General features: G+C 41.9%; 1 protein-coding gene across 4 annotated transcripts in view; it reads right to left on the bottom strand.

Moving 5' to 3' along the window:
* Positions 1-17,411, bottom strand: part of TTC7B (tetratricopeptide repeat domain 7B) — a 105,361-nt gene that overhangs the window by 68,514 nt on the left and 19,436 nt on the right. For all 4 annotated transcript variants that reach the window (XM_035101891.2, XM_060272302.1, XM_035101893.2 and 1 more), the window contains one exon: positions 15,552-15,673. In XM_035101891.2, coding sequence (XP_034957782.2) covers positions 15,552-15,673 — 122 coding nt within the window. The remainder of the gene's footprint in view (positions 1-15,551; positions 15,674-17,411) is intronic.

Genomic DNA, 17,411 nt, shown 5'->3' with positions numbered 1-17,411 from the left:
ATTGTTTTCCTCTATTTCTTTGCATTGCTCATTTAAGAAGACCCTCTTGTCTCTCCTTGCTGCTTTTTTTTGGAAATCTGCATTCAGTTTCCTGTATCTTTCCCTATCTCCCTTGCATTTTGCTTGCCTCCTCTCCTCCGCTATTTGTAAGGCCTCGTTGGACAGCCATTTTGCTTTCTTGCATTTCCTTTTCCTTCGGATGGTTTTCGTTGCTGCCTCCTGTATAATGTTACGAGCCTCCATCCATAGTTCTTCAGGCACTCTGTCCACCAAATCTAAATCCTTAAACCTGTTCCTCACTTCCACTGTGTATTCATAAGGGATTTGATTCAGATTGTATCTTACTGGCCCAGTGGTTTTTCCTACTTTCTTCAGTTTAAGCTGGAATTTTGCTATAAGAAGCTGATGATCTGAGTTACAGTCAGCTCCAGGCCTTGTTTTTGCTGACTGTATAGAGCTTCTCCATCTTTGGCTGCAGAGAATATAATCAATCTGATTTCGATGCTGCCCATTTGGTGATATCCATGTGTAGAGTCGTCTCTTGTGTTGTTGGAAGAGAGTGTTTGTGATGACCAGCTTGTTCTCTGGACAGAACTCTATTAGCCTTTGCCCTGCTTCATTTTGAACTCCAAGGCCAAACTTGCCAGTTGTTCCTTTTATCTCTTGATTCCCTACTTTAGCATTCCAATCCCCTGTAATGAGGAGAACATCCTTCTTTGGTGTCATTTCTAGAAGGTGTTGTAAGTCTTCATAGAACTGGTCAATTTCACTTTCTTCAGCACCGGTAGTTGGTGCATAAACCTGGATTACTGTGATGTTAAAAGGTCTGCCTTGGATTCGTATCGAGATCATTCCGGCCTTTTTTGAGATTGCATCCCATTACAGCTTTTGCCACTCTTTTGTTGACTATAAGGGCCACTCCATTTCTTCTACGGGATTCTTGCCCACAGTAGTAGATATGATAGTCACCCGAACTGAATTCGCCCATTCCCTTCCATTTTAGTTCACTGATGCCCAGGATGTCGATATTTATTCTTGTCATCTCATTTTTGACCACATCCAGCTTACCTCCATTCATGGTTCTTACATTCCAGGTTCCTATGCAATATTTTTCTTTACAGCATTGGACTTTCCTTTCGCTTCCAGGCATATCCGCAACTGAGCGTCCTTTCGGCTTTGGCCCAGCCGCTTCATCAGCTCTGAATCTACTTGTACTTGTCCTCCGCTCTTCCTCAGTAGCATGTTGGACGCCTTCCGACCTGAGGGGCTCATCTTCCAGCGTCATAACTTTTATATGCCTGTTGTCTTTGTCCATGGAGTTTTCTTGGCAGGGATACTGGAGTGGCTTGCCAGTTCCTTCTCCAGGTGGATCACGTTTAGTCAAAACTCTCCACTATGACCTGTCCATCTTGGGTGGCCCTGCATGGCATAGCTCATAGCTTCTCTGAGTTATTCAAGCCCCTTCGCCACGACAAGGCATTGATCCATGAAGGGGATCATCATCCTAAATATTATATATTCATTATTATGGGCTTCATAGCAGACTCAATTCATCACCAGCACTAGAATCCAGAAGATGTCATCATATGATCCATGAAGTTCATATGGATGATTGTTCTATGCAGGTCTACAATATTCCCAAATTAGGAAAATACTCATAGTTGCCTTTCCCTGCTTATGGAAAGTTCTTAATACTTGCAACCATGTTCATATTCATTTACTTGGAAGTTAAACCCTACTTTGTTCCATACGACTTGCTTCCAAATAAATGTACATGGAATTGCAGCCGTCAATTAACCATTCATGCTTAGTATCCTTGCATGCGCACCAAGCACGAAAACTGGCTCCATGTTTTGTGGGTCTTGAGGACCACATCACCATTTGCCCCAACCAGCGTTAGAAACTGAGATATGAAAGATAGGAGCTAAATGGCACCTTAAGGAATGTCTAGGCACGCTTCATTTACAACAAGAATACAAAGCTGAAAATGAATGAACTGCAGCTAAAATCTTACATTCATTTTTCACATGGTCTTAAAACTGCAAAAAGCAAAGCCATGCTTCCCCTGCCTGCCCCCCAGTACTCTCTTCTCCAGTCTTCAGAGAGTGGCTGGAAGTGGAGAGGCAGAAAAAGGCCCTCCTTTCCTTCCACTCTGCAGTTTTAATCTGAAATCTTAGGCGCAGCACTGTGTGTCCAGAACTCAGAAACTGCTCACACTAATGAAATTCCCTGTCACAAAACATGCCTAGAACCAGGCACCCCCAAACTTCAGCCCTCCAGATGTTTTGGACTACAATTCCCATCTTCCCCAACCACTGGTCCTGTTAGCTTGGGATCATGGGAGCTGTAGGCCAAAACATCTGGAGGGCCGCAATTTGGGGATGCCTGCCTAGAACAATGGGAGTTTCGCACACTCGCCCCACCTTCCCCCTTCCTTTTACTGAAGCTGCAGCTTTTGTTGATTCTCCTTGTCGCCTCATTGGCCTCAATAAGGAAGTGGATGCTAGATGCACACCCTCCATTCTTCTACTCATTGTGTAAGGGGGAGGGCTTATAGGAAACAGCCCCCCCTCATCAGGCCGAGTTCCTCTCAGAGCAGTAAGTCCAGTAGCGGATCAGATTTCAGGAGTCAGGAAGCAGAGAGGGTCTAGCAGCGTCAAAGAGCCTCAACACCGAGTAGAGAGGGAGGCAGCTGGGGAGGAAATGACGGGAGAGCAGTCAGAAGGTCGCCCCCCCCCCGACACCTGAATTGAGGCGCATGGCACCCCGTAGGAAAAGTGGGAGGCACTTGGGGGTTCCCAAGCTGTTATGTTGGGCGCGAAACAGAAAGAAGCCATTGCGAGGTTCTGACTCAGACTAAGCAGATATGTTTTCCAGACTCTTTGCACTGTAAATAGAATGCACAATAAAAAAACACCTTAAAGACAAGCAGGTGTGCAGCGTCGTTACTCGAGTAGCCGCAAGAACCTCTGACACATTGGATAATAGATCACCCTAGAAGTTCCTATATCACCATCACATTGTGCTCTTTTTAGCCCCACAGTAAGTTAAGCTCTGCTACCTCCAGGTACCTCTTTGTAAAATGACCTAAAAGAACCTCTGGTATAGCAGAGACTTCTGGGATGTTTTCTTGCTTCTCAGCAGGATGTTCCAGAAGAGAACACAATTAATTCTCTTACACTCCCTTTATCACTAGGCTTAAAGGGTGGAAAATTTCCCCTTGGAAAACTGCCCAAGAGATTTGGGGGCAAGTGGAAGGGATGCCTTGATGCAGAAGAAGTATTTCCCATGATCTGTTCCCTCCTTGCTTATACCCCTATATATCAACATAAATAAAGATGTAACTTAATTGTACTGTACACTACAATTTCTCTGAAAAGCAGGAGAAAAAGCAAAAGCTATTGACACAGACAGAAGACCTGAGAGAAGAAATTGTATTTCCTAGAGTTATCAAGAAACAAACTAATCACAGTATGCAAATTCCCTATGCCACTTCTAATGTTTGTGCAAAACATGAAAATTCAGACATACTCACATTATAAAGATGGCTATCTTGATTACGCAAACCAGTCAGATATCAAAATGGTGCAGTTTCGTAATTCAGGGGAGTAAATGCAGACTTCTGCATCAGTTAATGGTCCAGCACACTGACTCCATTTGGCTGAGACAATTACACTCCAGCATAATAAATACTGATTTATATTTTGCCAGGGCACCTGTGACCCAGGCAGTGCACTGATGCAAGATTAAAATGCATCACAAGTTAGTTAATCAGCACTTTTGCCAGGATAAAAACAATAATTTTGCAGTGCAGTGCACTTTGGAATTGCGTCAGGGCTTAAGATATTTTCTTCTGCAGTGTCTCTGAAGTGCTGTATTAAACTTCCTAGTGCAGAGTAGCATAATATCTGAAGATCACCAGACCAAAATATTTCTACACCTAACAATAAAAGTAAAACAGTGAAATTACCAGTAACCTGCTAAGCTTCTTCTCACCTACAGCCTCTTGCTGTTTGTTCTAACTTCCTATCTGCACTTTTGGGCACTGTTTATGGAAGGGGCACAGAAAATCTGTCCCTCATTTTGAAGGTTAGTTTCTTATCTTAGATCCCAACTAATAATAATAATATAGATGGCTGTGTGTGTGCAATAGTTGCAAAATACGGGCCTATATATCTTCTTGAATGTTAAACAAAATTAAAATTAAAAAGCACCAAAACCAAAAGCGCAGTTTCTAGTTTCCTACTGTTCTTATAAAGGATCAATCATAGCTGCACATGTCTCAGGTTCAATCCCAGGTATCTCCAGGTAAAAAGGATAATGTATTAAGTAGGAGAGCCATGACGCTAAGGGGCTGGTCAAAGGCAGCTTTCTATGTTCCTAATGGCTTGCACAAAATCTTTCTTATTTCTGCTGGGACTCACTACACGATCTATGCAAACACATATTGTTGTTGCCGGAATAGATCCTTGGATGAAGGGCAGTATAGTGATCGTGATCATCATCATCATCATCATCATCGCTGGTTCCAATATTACTTCAGTGAGATGGAACTCGATATCAACTTCCTGTGCTGCTCTGCTACATCACAGGTTCCTGGTCATGTGGAAGGTATGGCTTCTTCCAGAACCATAACTGGCCCATCTTCTCGGAGGAGCAATATTGGCAAAGACCTGGGGTTTCTGATATTGCCAGAGTGGTGCTGGAAGGAGACACCTTGTAGCACTATCCATGCTGCTGAGATAAAAGGCCCTATTTGGAAAGGGGAGCCATTCTATCAACTCTGCAGCTGCTTCTACCCTGACAACCAACAACTGGCCACTCTCTCTCAAGCTGCTTTGGGATTGGAGGGAGGGTTTTATGCCAGTTTGGGGCACATCTAGGCTCCATATCACTATGGGAGCATAAAGGGAACAAAAGGGTTCACCAACGCAACTACTTTACTATGTAAGATGTACTATCAATTTTTGAAAAGGTTTAAATATGAATCAGCATAACACAAAAGGGATTGTTCTGTGAGAGTACTTTATTCAAATGGACAGCCATAGTGGCTATTGAAATAGAGCTTATTGTTAAAAAATAATAATTCTGGAAACTATACAGGAACAAACATTTTCTAATTTAGAAGGGACTTCTGGAATCAAACATTTGGCTTCGGGACATCAGTGTACTCTAAACTGCATCCCTATCCTGCTCTATCATCCCACACAGCCGGTATTTTTAGATATTTTGGATTTGAGGATTTGAGGAAGAGTAGACTTTATTTTAAATGTAGCCTGGCAACGGAAGTGGAGGGTAGCTATGATTGTATTCTAAAGAGTCACATCACACTGGCCTGGTTCGCCTGTCACATTAAACCACTGTTTGAAACCATGTTTTAATGTGAACAAGAAATGTGCATGCTGCTCAAAAGTTCCTGTTGCTGCCATGCCATGAGTGTAGCAAGCCAGAGTCTGGTTTGTTGTGCTGTCCAACCCCAGGTTCACAATCTGTTTCTCTCAAACAACACACAAGCAGTTAGCAAAGAACAAACCTTGGTTGTGATTCTTCATTTATTTGGGAAAACAAACCACAAGCCCATTTGGATGGCATGACATGCCAGTCTCTGGCATGTTTCATTTGTAGCAAAGCAGGAACAGCAGGGTAAGGGAGGAACACTATGGGAACTTTTGAGTAGTTTGCAACAGCACATTGTTCATTCAAATTAAAACATAGGCTGTTTTAAACCATGGTTTAACATGGGCTGATGTTGCATGGATCTTTTCGTGATAATACAATTTCTGTTCCTTACACAAAGCTTGAAAAAAGCACAGTCACAAATGTACTACTGTAACAACTGGGACAAAGGTCATTTTAAGAGGTTTTTAGTACAGGAATTTTCAGGAAATCTGGTTCACCAGATAAACTCCCTGCTAATAGATTTTCCATTTAAAAGGAAGCTGTGAATCAGTTTGCATGTTTTCATGCTCACTTACTGCCAGACTCCACAACTTCTCATGAAAAGTAGCCCACTCTGCTTACGTAGGAACCTAGAAACAAGAATGCTAAGGTGGGAGTTTAAGCTTTAAAGAAAGGATTTATAACCCCATGAGTTTAGAAGTTCAGAAATCCCTCCAAGGTTATCATCTACTGTATACAAATGCACATCCTTCGCGATGAAGCAAAATTCAACATTGTACTGACTCTGAAGGAACACCCGGGACTTCTAAAGCTCTGCTCTGAGCCTCCACTATTCCTCCAGGCTTGGAATCAGGAGCAGGGCAGGAGATTATCCCTGCCTCCAAAGCCAGGGAAAGGGATCGTGACAACCAACGACAATCTAAATCTGGGGAAGTCCTGACCAGAGGGCATTTTTATACATCTTTGAGATGGACTTGTAATCTGCCAATGGCTCAGTGGCCATTGGAAAAGGAGCAGCTGCTCCCCGCAGCTCAATGGGTGGATCTGGATATACAGCGCAGCATTATGTGGACTGTGCATGAACAGCCTCTGTCTTTTTGTTTTAAAAGGAAAGAAAAGGGGGATGAAAAAGCCACAGTGCAACGCATACAGCATTCAAGGAATTAAGCACTCCTGCAACATGCCTCTAATCCAGGAGGCTCCTTGGTCTGAGAAAGTAGCATCTGATCAACCTCTGTGCTGGACTGATATGGCAGAAAGAAGTATACTCAGCAAAACATTACAGTGCCTGTTTGTGTTGGATGCAGTGGTGGATACTAAACCTTAGATTTGGTCAACAACTTCATTTTAAAAAACAACCACCACCTGCTTGTCCAGATGTCTAATTGTTCCACATACTTCAACTCACATAAAGATATCTACAAATGCTTCTCCTTTTTTCCATCTTGAAAACTTGTGTGAATGTGGTAACTTCCTGAAAACGGTCTGCTGTCACGTATACAAAATGACTTGGCGTAGCAGGGTAATTCTCCTCTGGGATTGGACATTTAACCTTGTAACCTCATTAGTCCGGTTTGTCAATTCTACCCTCGATTGGGTGAAACGCCCTTTCCACCCAGTCAATGGAAACATGCATTTGCCAACCATTTTATGTGTTTTTGTTTTAAAGAGAGGGAAATGGTGTGAACTAGCTAGATCCCCTCTTGAAAGGAAAACAAGCTGTTGTGTTTCCTTTCTAGGGCTGGTTTAGGATTTCTCTGCAATGGGGGCACGTAATTGACAGAGAAGGGGCAGGGAACCTTCTTTTTCAGCCAAGGACCACATTTCCTTGTGAGCAACCTTCGGGGAGGGGGCACGTTTCAGCAGTGCGCAAGACCACAGGCAAAAATTGGCAGTATGGATGCCACTTTTCCCTTTCTAGAGCAGGCTACAGTCGAGACTCACAAAAGCTTTCTACACATAAACCATTTCTCCATCCTCCACCAGGCAAGCTAGAGGCATTACTCAACGACACATTCAATCCTGTTAAAAGCAGTGCCTCCTTTTCCATCTTTCAAATGCCTGTAAACTCTCAATCTCTTCATAAATTTACCCTTGTCTTAAATGGTTTAATTCTACAGCCTAGCCCTACGCACTGACCACACTGCCTCATATCACAGAGGTTGAGTTCCTTGAGAAGTAATTTTGTCTCCCCAGAATCACCTGAGCCTAAGTGCTTTTGGAAAGCCTCTTTGAAAAGTAGGGTGGTGGCAGCTCTGATACCTTTGTAAGCTAAAGTGAGACCCTGAGAAGACTTTGGCACCTCAAGCAAAGCAGTGCCTTTCAAACTTGGAAGCTCCTAAGTTGGAAAACCAGCAGCAATGCCACATACGGGAGATGCAAGTAGGCAATCAGAGCAATGGGCTGAGAGGCACTTCTAGCCTTAATCTGTATTAATTACAAAAGAGTCAGAAAGCTTTCACCAAAATTGCAAAGATTTACTACCTTGCCATTTACAAACAAAAAACAAAGATGAAAAACACCCTGCAACCTCTTATTGGCAGCTGATTAGCTGGAAAAAGGAAACAAGATTGCTCTATGTAGTACTGCCATGGACTTGCCACTCTATTACAGGCTATATGGTGGGGCATTAACATTTAAATTAAAAATACTTAAATTGGTGTTTAGGACATTTTACAAACTTCAATAAATACATATAAGCACTCAAAATGCAATTCCAATGAAAACCACAGTGAATACAGAACAGAGAAAAGTGAGCATAGGAAGAAATGATGTGCTGAATTGGAATTAACCAGTCCCCTAACACTAGGAAAACAGAAGTGCTTTTGGATTCTTTTCAAAAAGTTAGAATGAAGGAGCAAGTTCAAAAGGGCCAAGACAGGTCTGGTACAGCGTCCATGCCATCTGCAGCTCTAATAGCTTGCAAACTGGGAACCAGCCATAGTACACTTGCTCCTTTTCCTTTCCTCCTCCAGTCTATGGAGTAATATCCTCCCTCCCTCTCCAGCATTAAACATTGCTTCACAGTGGCTCAGTTCATGCTTAGCCAAACCATGGCTTAACGTGAACATGTAAGTGTGTGGGTTCCTGAAGAAGTGATATTGATTGCTTCACTCATCCCCTGGTGCTGGTGCTGGTGTGCTGCCAGGGGCTAAGCCAAGGTTTCATTAGCAGGCCATCCAAACCGAGCTCAGGGATTGACTCCTCCTGGCAACCATGGCTGTCACATGCAAACCAGGTCACTGCATGTGTACCAACATAAATTCTGGTTAACGCAAACCAGGATTCCCCATAAATCATGGACTGAAACAAGTTCAAAATAAGTTTGCAAACCATGGTCCTAAAGGATCACAGTTTCAGATAACCATAATTTTCAACAGTAAAATGACAGGGAATGTTGGGAAACAAAGAGAGATGTCACTCGTGATGGCAGAAGTGCAAATCACCCTTTGAAATATTTAGGGGGAGGAACAGCATCTGTTCACCATGTAACTTGAGCTATAGTCTACCATCTACCGGTATCCTTACTGTAGGAGCTGCCACATAGCTACGGTAGCAGTCTCAAGACGGAGGCTATTGGTTTGCAACCATTCTACTTGAAATAAAACAAAAGAGCTTGCTTTTTAAATAACACTATTGGTACTGCTTAAAGCATATCTTGTTTCTTCACAGCCTTTAGAGAGAATCCCAAATTAAGTCCATAGTGTCAGCTAATAAAAGACTTTTACAATCCTACTGACCCTGCACAATAGCAATTTAACAAATCTGCAGGTTCAAACTGTTAACCACACAAAAATGTCGGGAGTCATTCAAACACTGGACATAAACTTGTTTTTTTTAAAAAAAAAAAGTTAGAATGAAAAGTACAAAATTAATGAAAGGAAATTTTGTTGTTGTTCACTTGACTTTATAGCAGAAATGCTTCATTCTGCATTTAAAAAATACAGTGTGGAATTTCATTGTGAAACATCTAGGCATTGTATAGAAATTTCTCATTGGTATTCCATTCTAAAATCAGCTTCAGACAACACTGAGAATGCACAACATGGTACAAGCAGCTCTAGGAGATGCAAAACAATATCCCTAACAGGTTATCTTCCCTGAATGTCTATGATGTTCTATTCCCTTTGATTCAGACATATTTTTCTGTTCACTGCAGTTCTCATGAAAGCGTTATCCATAAAGGCAAGAGAAAACAACTGATTTAATACCCCTGTTAATAAACAAGCCTAAAAGTTGCAGGGAGTCAGTCCAGGTATATAAAGTCATACCCAAGGATATAAAGCAAAGGGTGATGCGATCAGAGCAATGAGAAAGAATGATGATTGTTGCAGAAAGAGATTCCAAGTTAATTAAAAGAGAAAGGCATTTTTCCAGCTGTCCCCAGCTGAAAAAACGGATTTTTTTGTTTCCCCCCGGTATATTCTGGCTGCAGTGCGACTTCTGGTGCGACGGCCATTTTGGAACTGGGCACAGCAGCATCAAAAGTCACTTCTGAGCATGCTCCGCCCAGTTCCAAAATGGCAGCAGTGCTACTTCCGGTATGCTACTTCCGGTCCGGGCCCTTATTTTTCAGAGAGGAACTTGGCAGGTATGCCTTGAGCCAATTAATACATGCTGGGCTATGCCTGAATGCTGATGTTGTTGATAAATTGTCACTCATGTGAATGTGACTGCAAAGAGTAGCTTTGCACACTTGGTCATCAGCATGGCGATAAATGAGTCCGAATACAGTATAGATAGGCTTGATATTCTTTTGGCCTCATGTACATTACCTCTACATGGAAGGATCCCATGTAGCTCCCATTTCCTCTCTCACCACTAAATGAACAAGAAGCAAACTAGGAAATGGAAGGTTGTGGGTGACTCTCATTTGCTCAATCCAGGCTTCCATTTCTAGGGGATGGATATTATGATGAGCAGAGTTACAAGGCGCATATAGATTTCTGGATTGGTGCATTACTCCCATGTGTATCCGGCAGGAAGGAGACAAACAGGGTTCTACTGAGTCCTGTGCAAATCCAAAACAATGACATCCCTTCTTTTGAACTATAAAACAGACCTAGCTCTGACCTGGTGCCAGGCACTGGGTCTTCAGATGATTAACTAGATATTCCATTTGAGGAGCAGGTGGGGTATTCTAGAACCAGTGCTGAGGATCACCTTGATGGGTCTTCTTCTGGAAGACCAGATTAAGACCCCTTGGAACTGTCAGAGGGGGACGTTGGACCACCCAGTTGTCCTCAAGAATGCCGAAAGGCCAGGGTTAGGCCCAAGAACAACAACATAGCATAAACATATGGACCAAGATTTGTCACTCCACTTGTGAGGAGTCTACTCATGAGAAAAGAATCCTTGGGTCGGTATGGGTATGGTCTAGGAGGCCACAGTATATAAGGTCTCGCTCTTGAGTTTGCCAGTTGCTGGAAACAACATAGGCCTCTAGTTCCTTTTTCTCCATTCTAGTTACCTGCCTTACTGGGGTATTCAACCTGTGATATATCAATGTGACACTGACCTCTTGACTGTTTCCTGAACTTGCTGCCGGATCACATTGTGGACTTACAACTGATTCTCCGTGCCAGACCTTGAACCCTGCTCTCTCGGGAAAGTGCTTTGATAAAAGGCTTTTACCACTTTGGACTGAGGGTCGGAGCAAGACCCCCTGGGCAAAGTGACAACTGGATAAGCAACCAGAAAAAGTTGCTTTGTATGAATAACTCTGTTCACAGTCTTTAATGTAATTTTAATATTCAGAATACTGTTATGAAAGAGAGACTGCATTTGCATATTGGCACCAACCCATAGTTTCATATGATGTGCGTGAGCAGGAATGAGTCACCACAATCCTTGAACTCACATGATCCCCTCTTCCCATGCAGTCAGGAGAGGGAGTCTGGAGCTTTCCCTTCTGCTGTGATTAATCCTAACTATGTTTAGTTTAAACAAGCCAGCTTCAGTAACTATAGTCTGACAATGACAGGATGAGAGGGACAAAGCACACAAGCCTGAGGCTCACTATGGCTCATTCCGGCTTGAGCATGTCATACTAAACTATGGTATAGCATGACATGTGACTGCAGCCAGTGAATACAATACCGTTAATTTTTCTCTCTCTCTCCTTTGGGGGAGAAGAAATTAATGACAACTTGAATGATAAGAAGTGTACAAATGGTATATGGTTATAAAACGGGGTCAGACTTTGAGAAGATAATTGATTTTCCATGTCTCTTCTAAATGCTCCTACTTGCTGCTTCAGTTTACCTAAAAGGTAACGGATCTTCAAAGTTTCATTAGTGTCTCTAACAGCAGGTTAATATTTCTGTTTAAAAGAAAACCTTCACAGAAATAGCTAATAATGGAACTAATTAAATGGATCACTTGGTCCACCTTAAGATAAATTATTCTGCTTCAATAAGCAACAATATACAACACCCACCAGTGCGATGAGTCTAACCTTTTTTCAGATGCTAGTATCCTTGCATATTTTCCAAGTAGTCTTTTTCTCCCTCTCATATACACTACCATGATCACTATCGCTGGGTTTATGGTAGTGTATATGAGAGGAAGAAAAAGACTACTTGGAAAACATGGTGAGTGCAATCATTCATTGTTCAACAAACTTCTAGAAAATAAAATGCATTCAAACAGACTCAACTGCAGGGTCTTCGCCCAAAGAACTCTGGAAGCTAAATCTGTGAGAAATGACAGAGTTTTCACAACCCTCCATTTAATGCTTTTAAAAGTACTGTATCTCTTTACATGCAATCAAATTTTCAATGGTTTATCATTTATGAAAATGCTAATGTTGTGTCAAACTCCTATTTCCATTGCAACCCTTTCCTACAGAAAGCTAGAAAACACACATATTTAAAAATCTACTGGTAGCACGTGTCACAACTGAAGACCTTCTTCAAAAAAATTCTTTGTGTTTGCACTATGGCAATGAAAATTGTAAGTTACAAAATAGATATACCTAGAAAGACCCACTACAATGAGACATAACTGCAATGCATGAACCTCAGTTCCTGGAATGGTGTACAATTCTGAATGATTGACTTGCTGGCTAGAAAACCCAGGAAACCCAGCCAGATGGGCAGGGTATAAATAAAAAATTATTATTATTATATTATTATTATTATTATTATTATTAGACCAGGTGACGGTAGTCAATGGGTCTCAAACTCTCAGTGAGTTAGGGATTTTCCCTGCATGCAAAGACAGGTTCAAGCAGAATGAGCAGATTGAGACCAATAGAGGGTCTAACAATCAAGAAGGCAGTTTCTGCATATGCTGTAGAGCGGGCATCCCCAAACTGCGGCCCTCCAGATGTTTTGGCCTGCAACTCCCATGATCCCAAGCTAACAGGACCAGTGGTCAGGGATGATGGGAATTGTAGTCCAAAACATCTGGAGGACCGAAGTTTGGGGATGCCTGCTGTAGAGGGAAGTGAGGGACAGATGGAGCTCATCAACCTGGGGAAGTAGCCCATCTAGGAGAAGAAACACTCTAAACCTGCACTTCCTTTTGAGATATCTTTGGGAGAAGAAAAGCCTAAGGAGTAAACCCTACACAAATCCAGAGTGGAGTCCTTAAGACAGTGGGATGGCACCTTGTATGCTTCCATCTGGCATCTCCTGCAGCCAAGCTGGTGCCAAACAGAGTACTCTTTTTGGACCACATCAGCAAGACTGGGGGGGGGGAGGGTTTGTCATCTGTGCAGCCCAGGATCTCCATACACACTGCCCAGGCTTGCACCCCGTGGAGGTCACTTCCGTGCTGCTAATGCAGAGGTTTGATTTCACCCCCGAAGGTGCACTCCAATGTCTCTTGAGACAGATGGATTCCAACAACATATAAATAGCATGTTATTTGGTTGACATGCCAGTCAATTGACTAGTCAAATATTTTCAACTGACCACTTATTATTTGACCATGATCAAATACTCTGAAATATTCCAACAATGGCATTGTGTAAATGGTAGCCTTTCTTTCTTTCTTTCTTTCTTTCTTTCTCTCTCTTTCTCTCTTTCTTTCTCTCTTAGTATGACTTTTTTCTGTAATGATGGTGTAATTTGCAAGGGCAGAAGATATAGGCAAAAATAGCAGCAAAGCAAAGCTTCTCCTATAACTGCAGGTGTTTCACAAACAACCATCAATGGTAAAGATACTGCCTAGTGCGAAGATGTCCGACTAAGATCAGGGAGAACAAAGTTCGTGCCCACTTTCCACTCTGAAGCTCGTTAAGTGGTGCTGGGCCAGTCACACACACTCAGGTTGTTGTGTTGATAAAAAAAACCCTTCAGGTCTCGGTAGAACAGAAAAAAATGTAATAAAATATACAATTCATTACATTTTTAGAATTAATGTAATTATTTCACAATAGCAGCTGCGGTTATTTGTGTGGTTATTTGTATGGTTATTTTGCAAATAGTGCCAGACCAGCATATAATCTTATTTGTTGCCATGATGTTGATACTTTAAAAACACATGACCAGGCAAATGTTTTTGAAGAGGTCAAACACCCACCGTAGCCACTTAATATTGTTAACATATCTACAAGCCACTTCTAAATCTAGCATTTTCACGTAAGATTCATAGAATCATAGAGTTGGAAGAGACCACAAGGGCCATCCAGTCCAACCCCCTGCCAAGCAGGAAACACCATCAAAGCATTCTTGACATATGGCTGTCAAGCCTCTGCTTGACAGATTGCACCAAGTTACTTCCAGAATGAAAACTGGATGGTTGAAAGGGCCATATTCATAGATCTTTGGTTAATTAAGAGCACAAGTATGAAACCTTCAGTCTGAGGAACAAACACAAGAGTGTAGGAAATGGCCTTAATTCTTCAGAACAGAAGCCAGCTAGGAATTGAAGTTTTGTAGGAAGAAATGAATTCTCAGGATGAATAATTTACAAAGTAGTAGCCATACTAGTCTGTTTCACCTGAGGCACCTTAAAGATTTACAAATTTATTTTGTGGACCACTACTAGTTTATTTATTTTGAGTCCACTACTAGTTTCTTGAACTGGAATAAAACTGGTTCATTGTGATCAGCCCACCAACCCTAAGCCCAGACTACGCAAACTATCTGTGTACTTAAACAAGAAAATTCATTTATTTATCCTATGCAAAGTTTTAGGAACATGCATTCTGCAGCTCATTCTTTTTCAGTTTTCCCACTAAAAATTGAAATAGAGCACAACATTTCCTTCCTCCCCACCTCCCCACCCCTGGCAACCTTATTTACTAGGGGTACTCGAAAAATGAAATCGTAATATTCCATTTTTCGTCCAATTAAATAATGGTATCAGAACTATAGTACAACTCGGAGGCCATGCATTATTCCATACTGGTTCTCAAAACACTAAAAATGGGACCTGTATAAACTCAAATGAGCAATTACATGCTATGTTTCAAAACTTGGAGTGCTTTTCACCAGCTACGACATTTATATCAAACACAGTTCACCAACACAGCAGGATATTCTACACTTTCTATAAAGGTTTACTTGAATCTAAAATGTTATAACAGTCACATCTTTCAGAGGGTTGTGGGAGTAGCAAACTACTCTAAAACCTAGTGCACCAAGTTTTGAAGCCTTCACAAATGAACAGAGGCTTGAATTCCTTTCTTCATTTTGTGTAGCATTTGGATTTCTTATACACCTTAGTAAACTATTCTTAGGGAAGGTTATTGCAAAATTCTGGATGACCTGACATGCAGAGTCTACAAGGATCTACTGAGTAGTCACAAATGGAAATATGCATATACATACTGTTGGTCTTCATGCACGTTTATCCTGCAGCACAATATTAAAATAAGTGGTAACTGAAGAGATTTGGGGGGAAAAGTTTTAAGATCAACAACTCTTCTTTTTCTAGCATTCTTCATTACTAAAACCAAGTGGGGAAATCTTTAATAAAAAAAAATGTAACTGATTACATTCCCATAAAACATACTGAAGGATCTATTTTGCACACAATTGAAATTATAGTGCAATGAAAAATGGACTGTCATGAAGGAGTTAATATTTTCAAAGTATCTATACTTTTGAAATATTAAGACATAACCCAAGGCTGGCCTAGTTCACTTTCTGGCAGATTCTTAAATTTATGATCAAGGAGAATATTGAACTAAGTCTTACCCATTTTTGAAGTACAAGACATGGGCTCTCTGAAGTCCTGTTTCTAAAAAATATCCAAGTTCTTGTTCGTGTGCCGCAGGCCCTGGCTTAGGGCTTCTGTTCTGTATATTGGCCATTATTACCTGGGTGATCACACAATGGAATAAATCAAAATTACCCAAATTACTACCTTTCTCCCAAGTCAACTTACACACACATTATTGATCTTCATACGTTCCTTTTATCATCTCAATTCCTATTTCCTGTTCCACATGTGACAATAGTGGTGGATGCCCAAGAGAGGCTCTCACGCTCCCTTTATTGCGCAGCTGCAACACAACAGTCCTGGTGTGCTGCCAGTGGGTTTTACTCCACGGCACAGGAGTTGCTGCCCCCAACCTCCCACTTACTCTTGCATCCCCAGATGGGAGGGAACCTGGGAGGCACTAAAGAAATTACTTTTTTAAAGGTTCTGAGCCACTGTCCCAGCACTTCTTTGTTCAACCTACACCTTTGGGGCTTACTATAGAGGCAGCTCACACTCTCTGAGTCTTTCCCAAACCTCAGAAGAGTGTGCTGGTCATTACAACTCCAGTCCTAAACTTCTACTGGCCTGGATTCTAAAACCCTGAGGCTGGCAACCACACACTCACTCCACAGTCAACCCTTGGCTTAGCATTACATACCAGCTGCAGATCTTGTTTAACAACAAAGCACGGGTTAGTTGCTAAACTGTGCTCCTTGTTAGTTGCTCCTGTGTTGACCATTGCTTTGTTATAAACCACAATCCCCAAGTCATCCATAATGATAAACAGAGATTCTTTGAAAGTGAAACTAAACTAAATGCATGAGCCCCATATTTTGCTCAGGCTCATGGAGTCTCATCAAGTAGTGCTCAACCACGGTTGAGCATTACTTTCAAATGGGCTCACTATTTAGCCTTTGCCAACCTGAAACCACTCCAGATATTCTGGACTCCCAACAGCATGGGAGCAGCTGCCCCCCATCAAGTAAAACAATGTCCGCTCACCCCCTCCCAAGAGGTGGACAGGGTTTGCAACACTGTGTGGGATTACCTGGCCAGGTGCCACCCACCTGGCTACAGGATGGAAGTCACACACCCCCCCATCTCGGCATGACACTGGGCCAAGAAAAGGCCAATGCCCTTTGGCCCAGACCCACTTGCTTTTCTTCCTGGAACCACTCGATATTTTGGACTCCCAATAGCATGGGTCCAGCTGCTCCCCGCCCCCCGATCAAGTAAAACAATAGAAGTACTTAACCAACTGACCAATCATGTCAGTTATGCCCCTCCTAATGAAGTCCTGCCCCCACAACAAAAATCATGGCTACTCCCATGCCCAACAGCCCCAACCAGTGCAGCTGATGGAAGTTGTAGCCCTAAACATCTGATTGGCAAAGGCTAACTGCTATAGCACTCAAAACTACTTCCATGCCCATCCTGTTCTCCCTTGCCTTGCCTTTAACTGCATTTTATGTTAGTATGATTCCATTTAATGGCCCAATTTGCTGCCTTCATCAATATTTCACTTCCTGGTCCCACTGTCCTGTTTTTATTTTATGATTTCTATAACTGTTGCTTTCTTACTCTATTTTAGTGTTTTATGCCCAACTTTGAGGCTGGCAAAATGTTATAAACAAAGATAGCAAGAACCCAAGTTGCTTAAACAAGTGGTAAACAGCTGTTGAGACACTGAGGAAAGAATGGATTAAAAAGTTCTTTTGGAGGATTTTTATGTTTTAAAACCAGATAAACTCCAGTACATTCCTATGAAGTCAATTTAACAGGTTGGGAAAATGAAACACAAGGTCATAAATAAAATCCAGGAGTCTGCATATACTTCAGGACTACAAATTCTG

The sequence above is a fragment of the Zootoca vivipara genome, chromosome 1 (genome assembly GCF_963506605.1).
Source record: "Zootoca vivipara chromosome 1, rZooViv1.1, whole genome shotgun sequence".
Taxonomy (NCBI): domain Eukaryota; kingdom Metazoa; phylum Chordata; class Lepidosauria; order Squamata; family Lacertidae; genus Zootoca; species Zootoca vivipara.
Note: the sequence above shows the minus strand (reverse complement) of the source record. Positions and strands in the feature narration are given on the sequence as shown.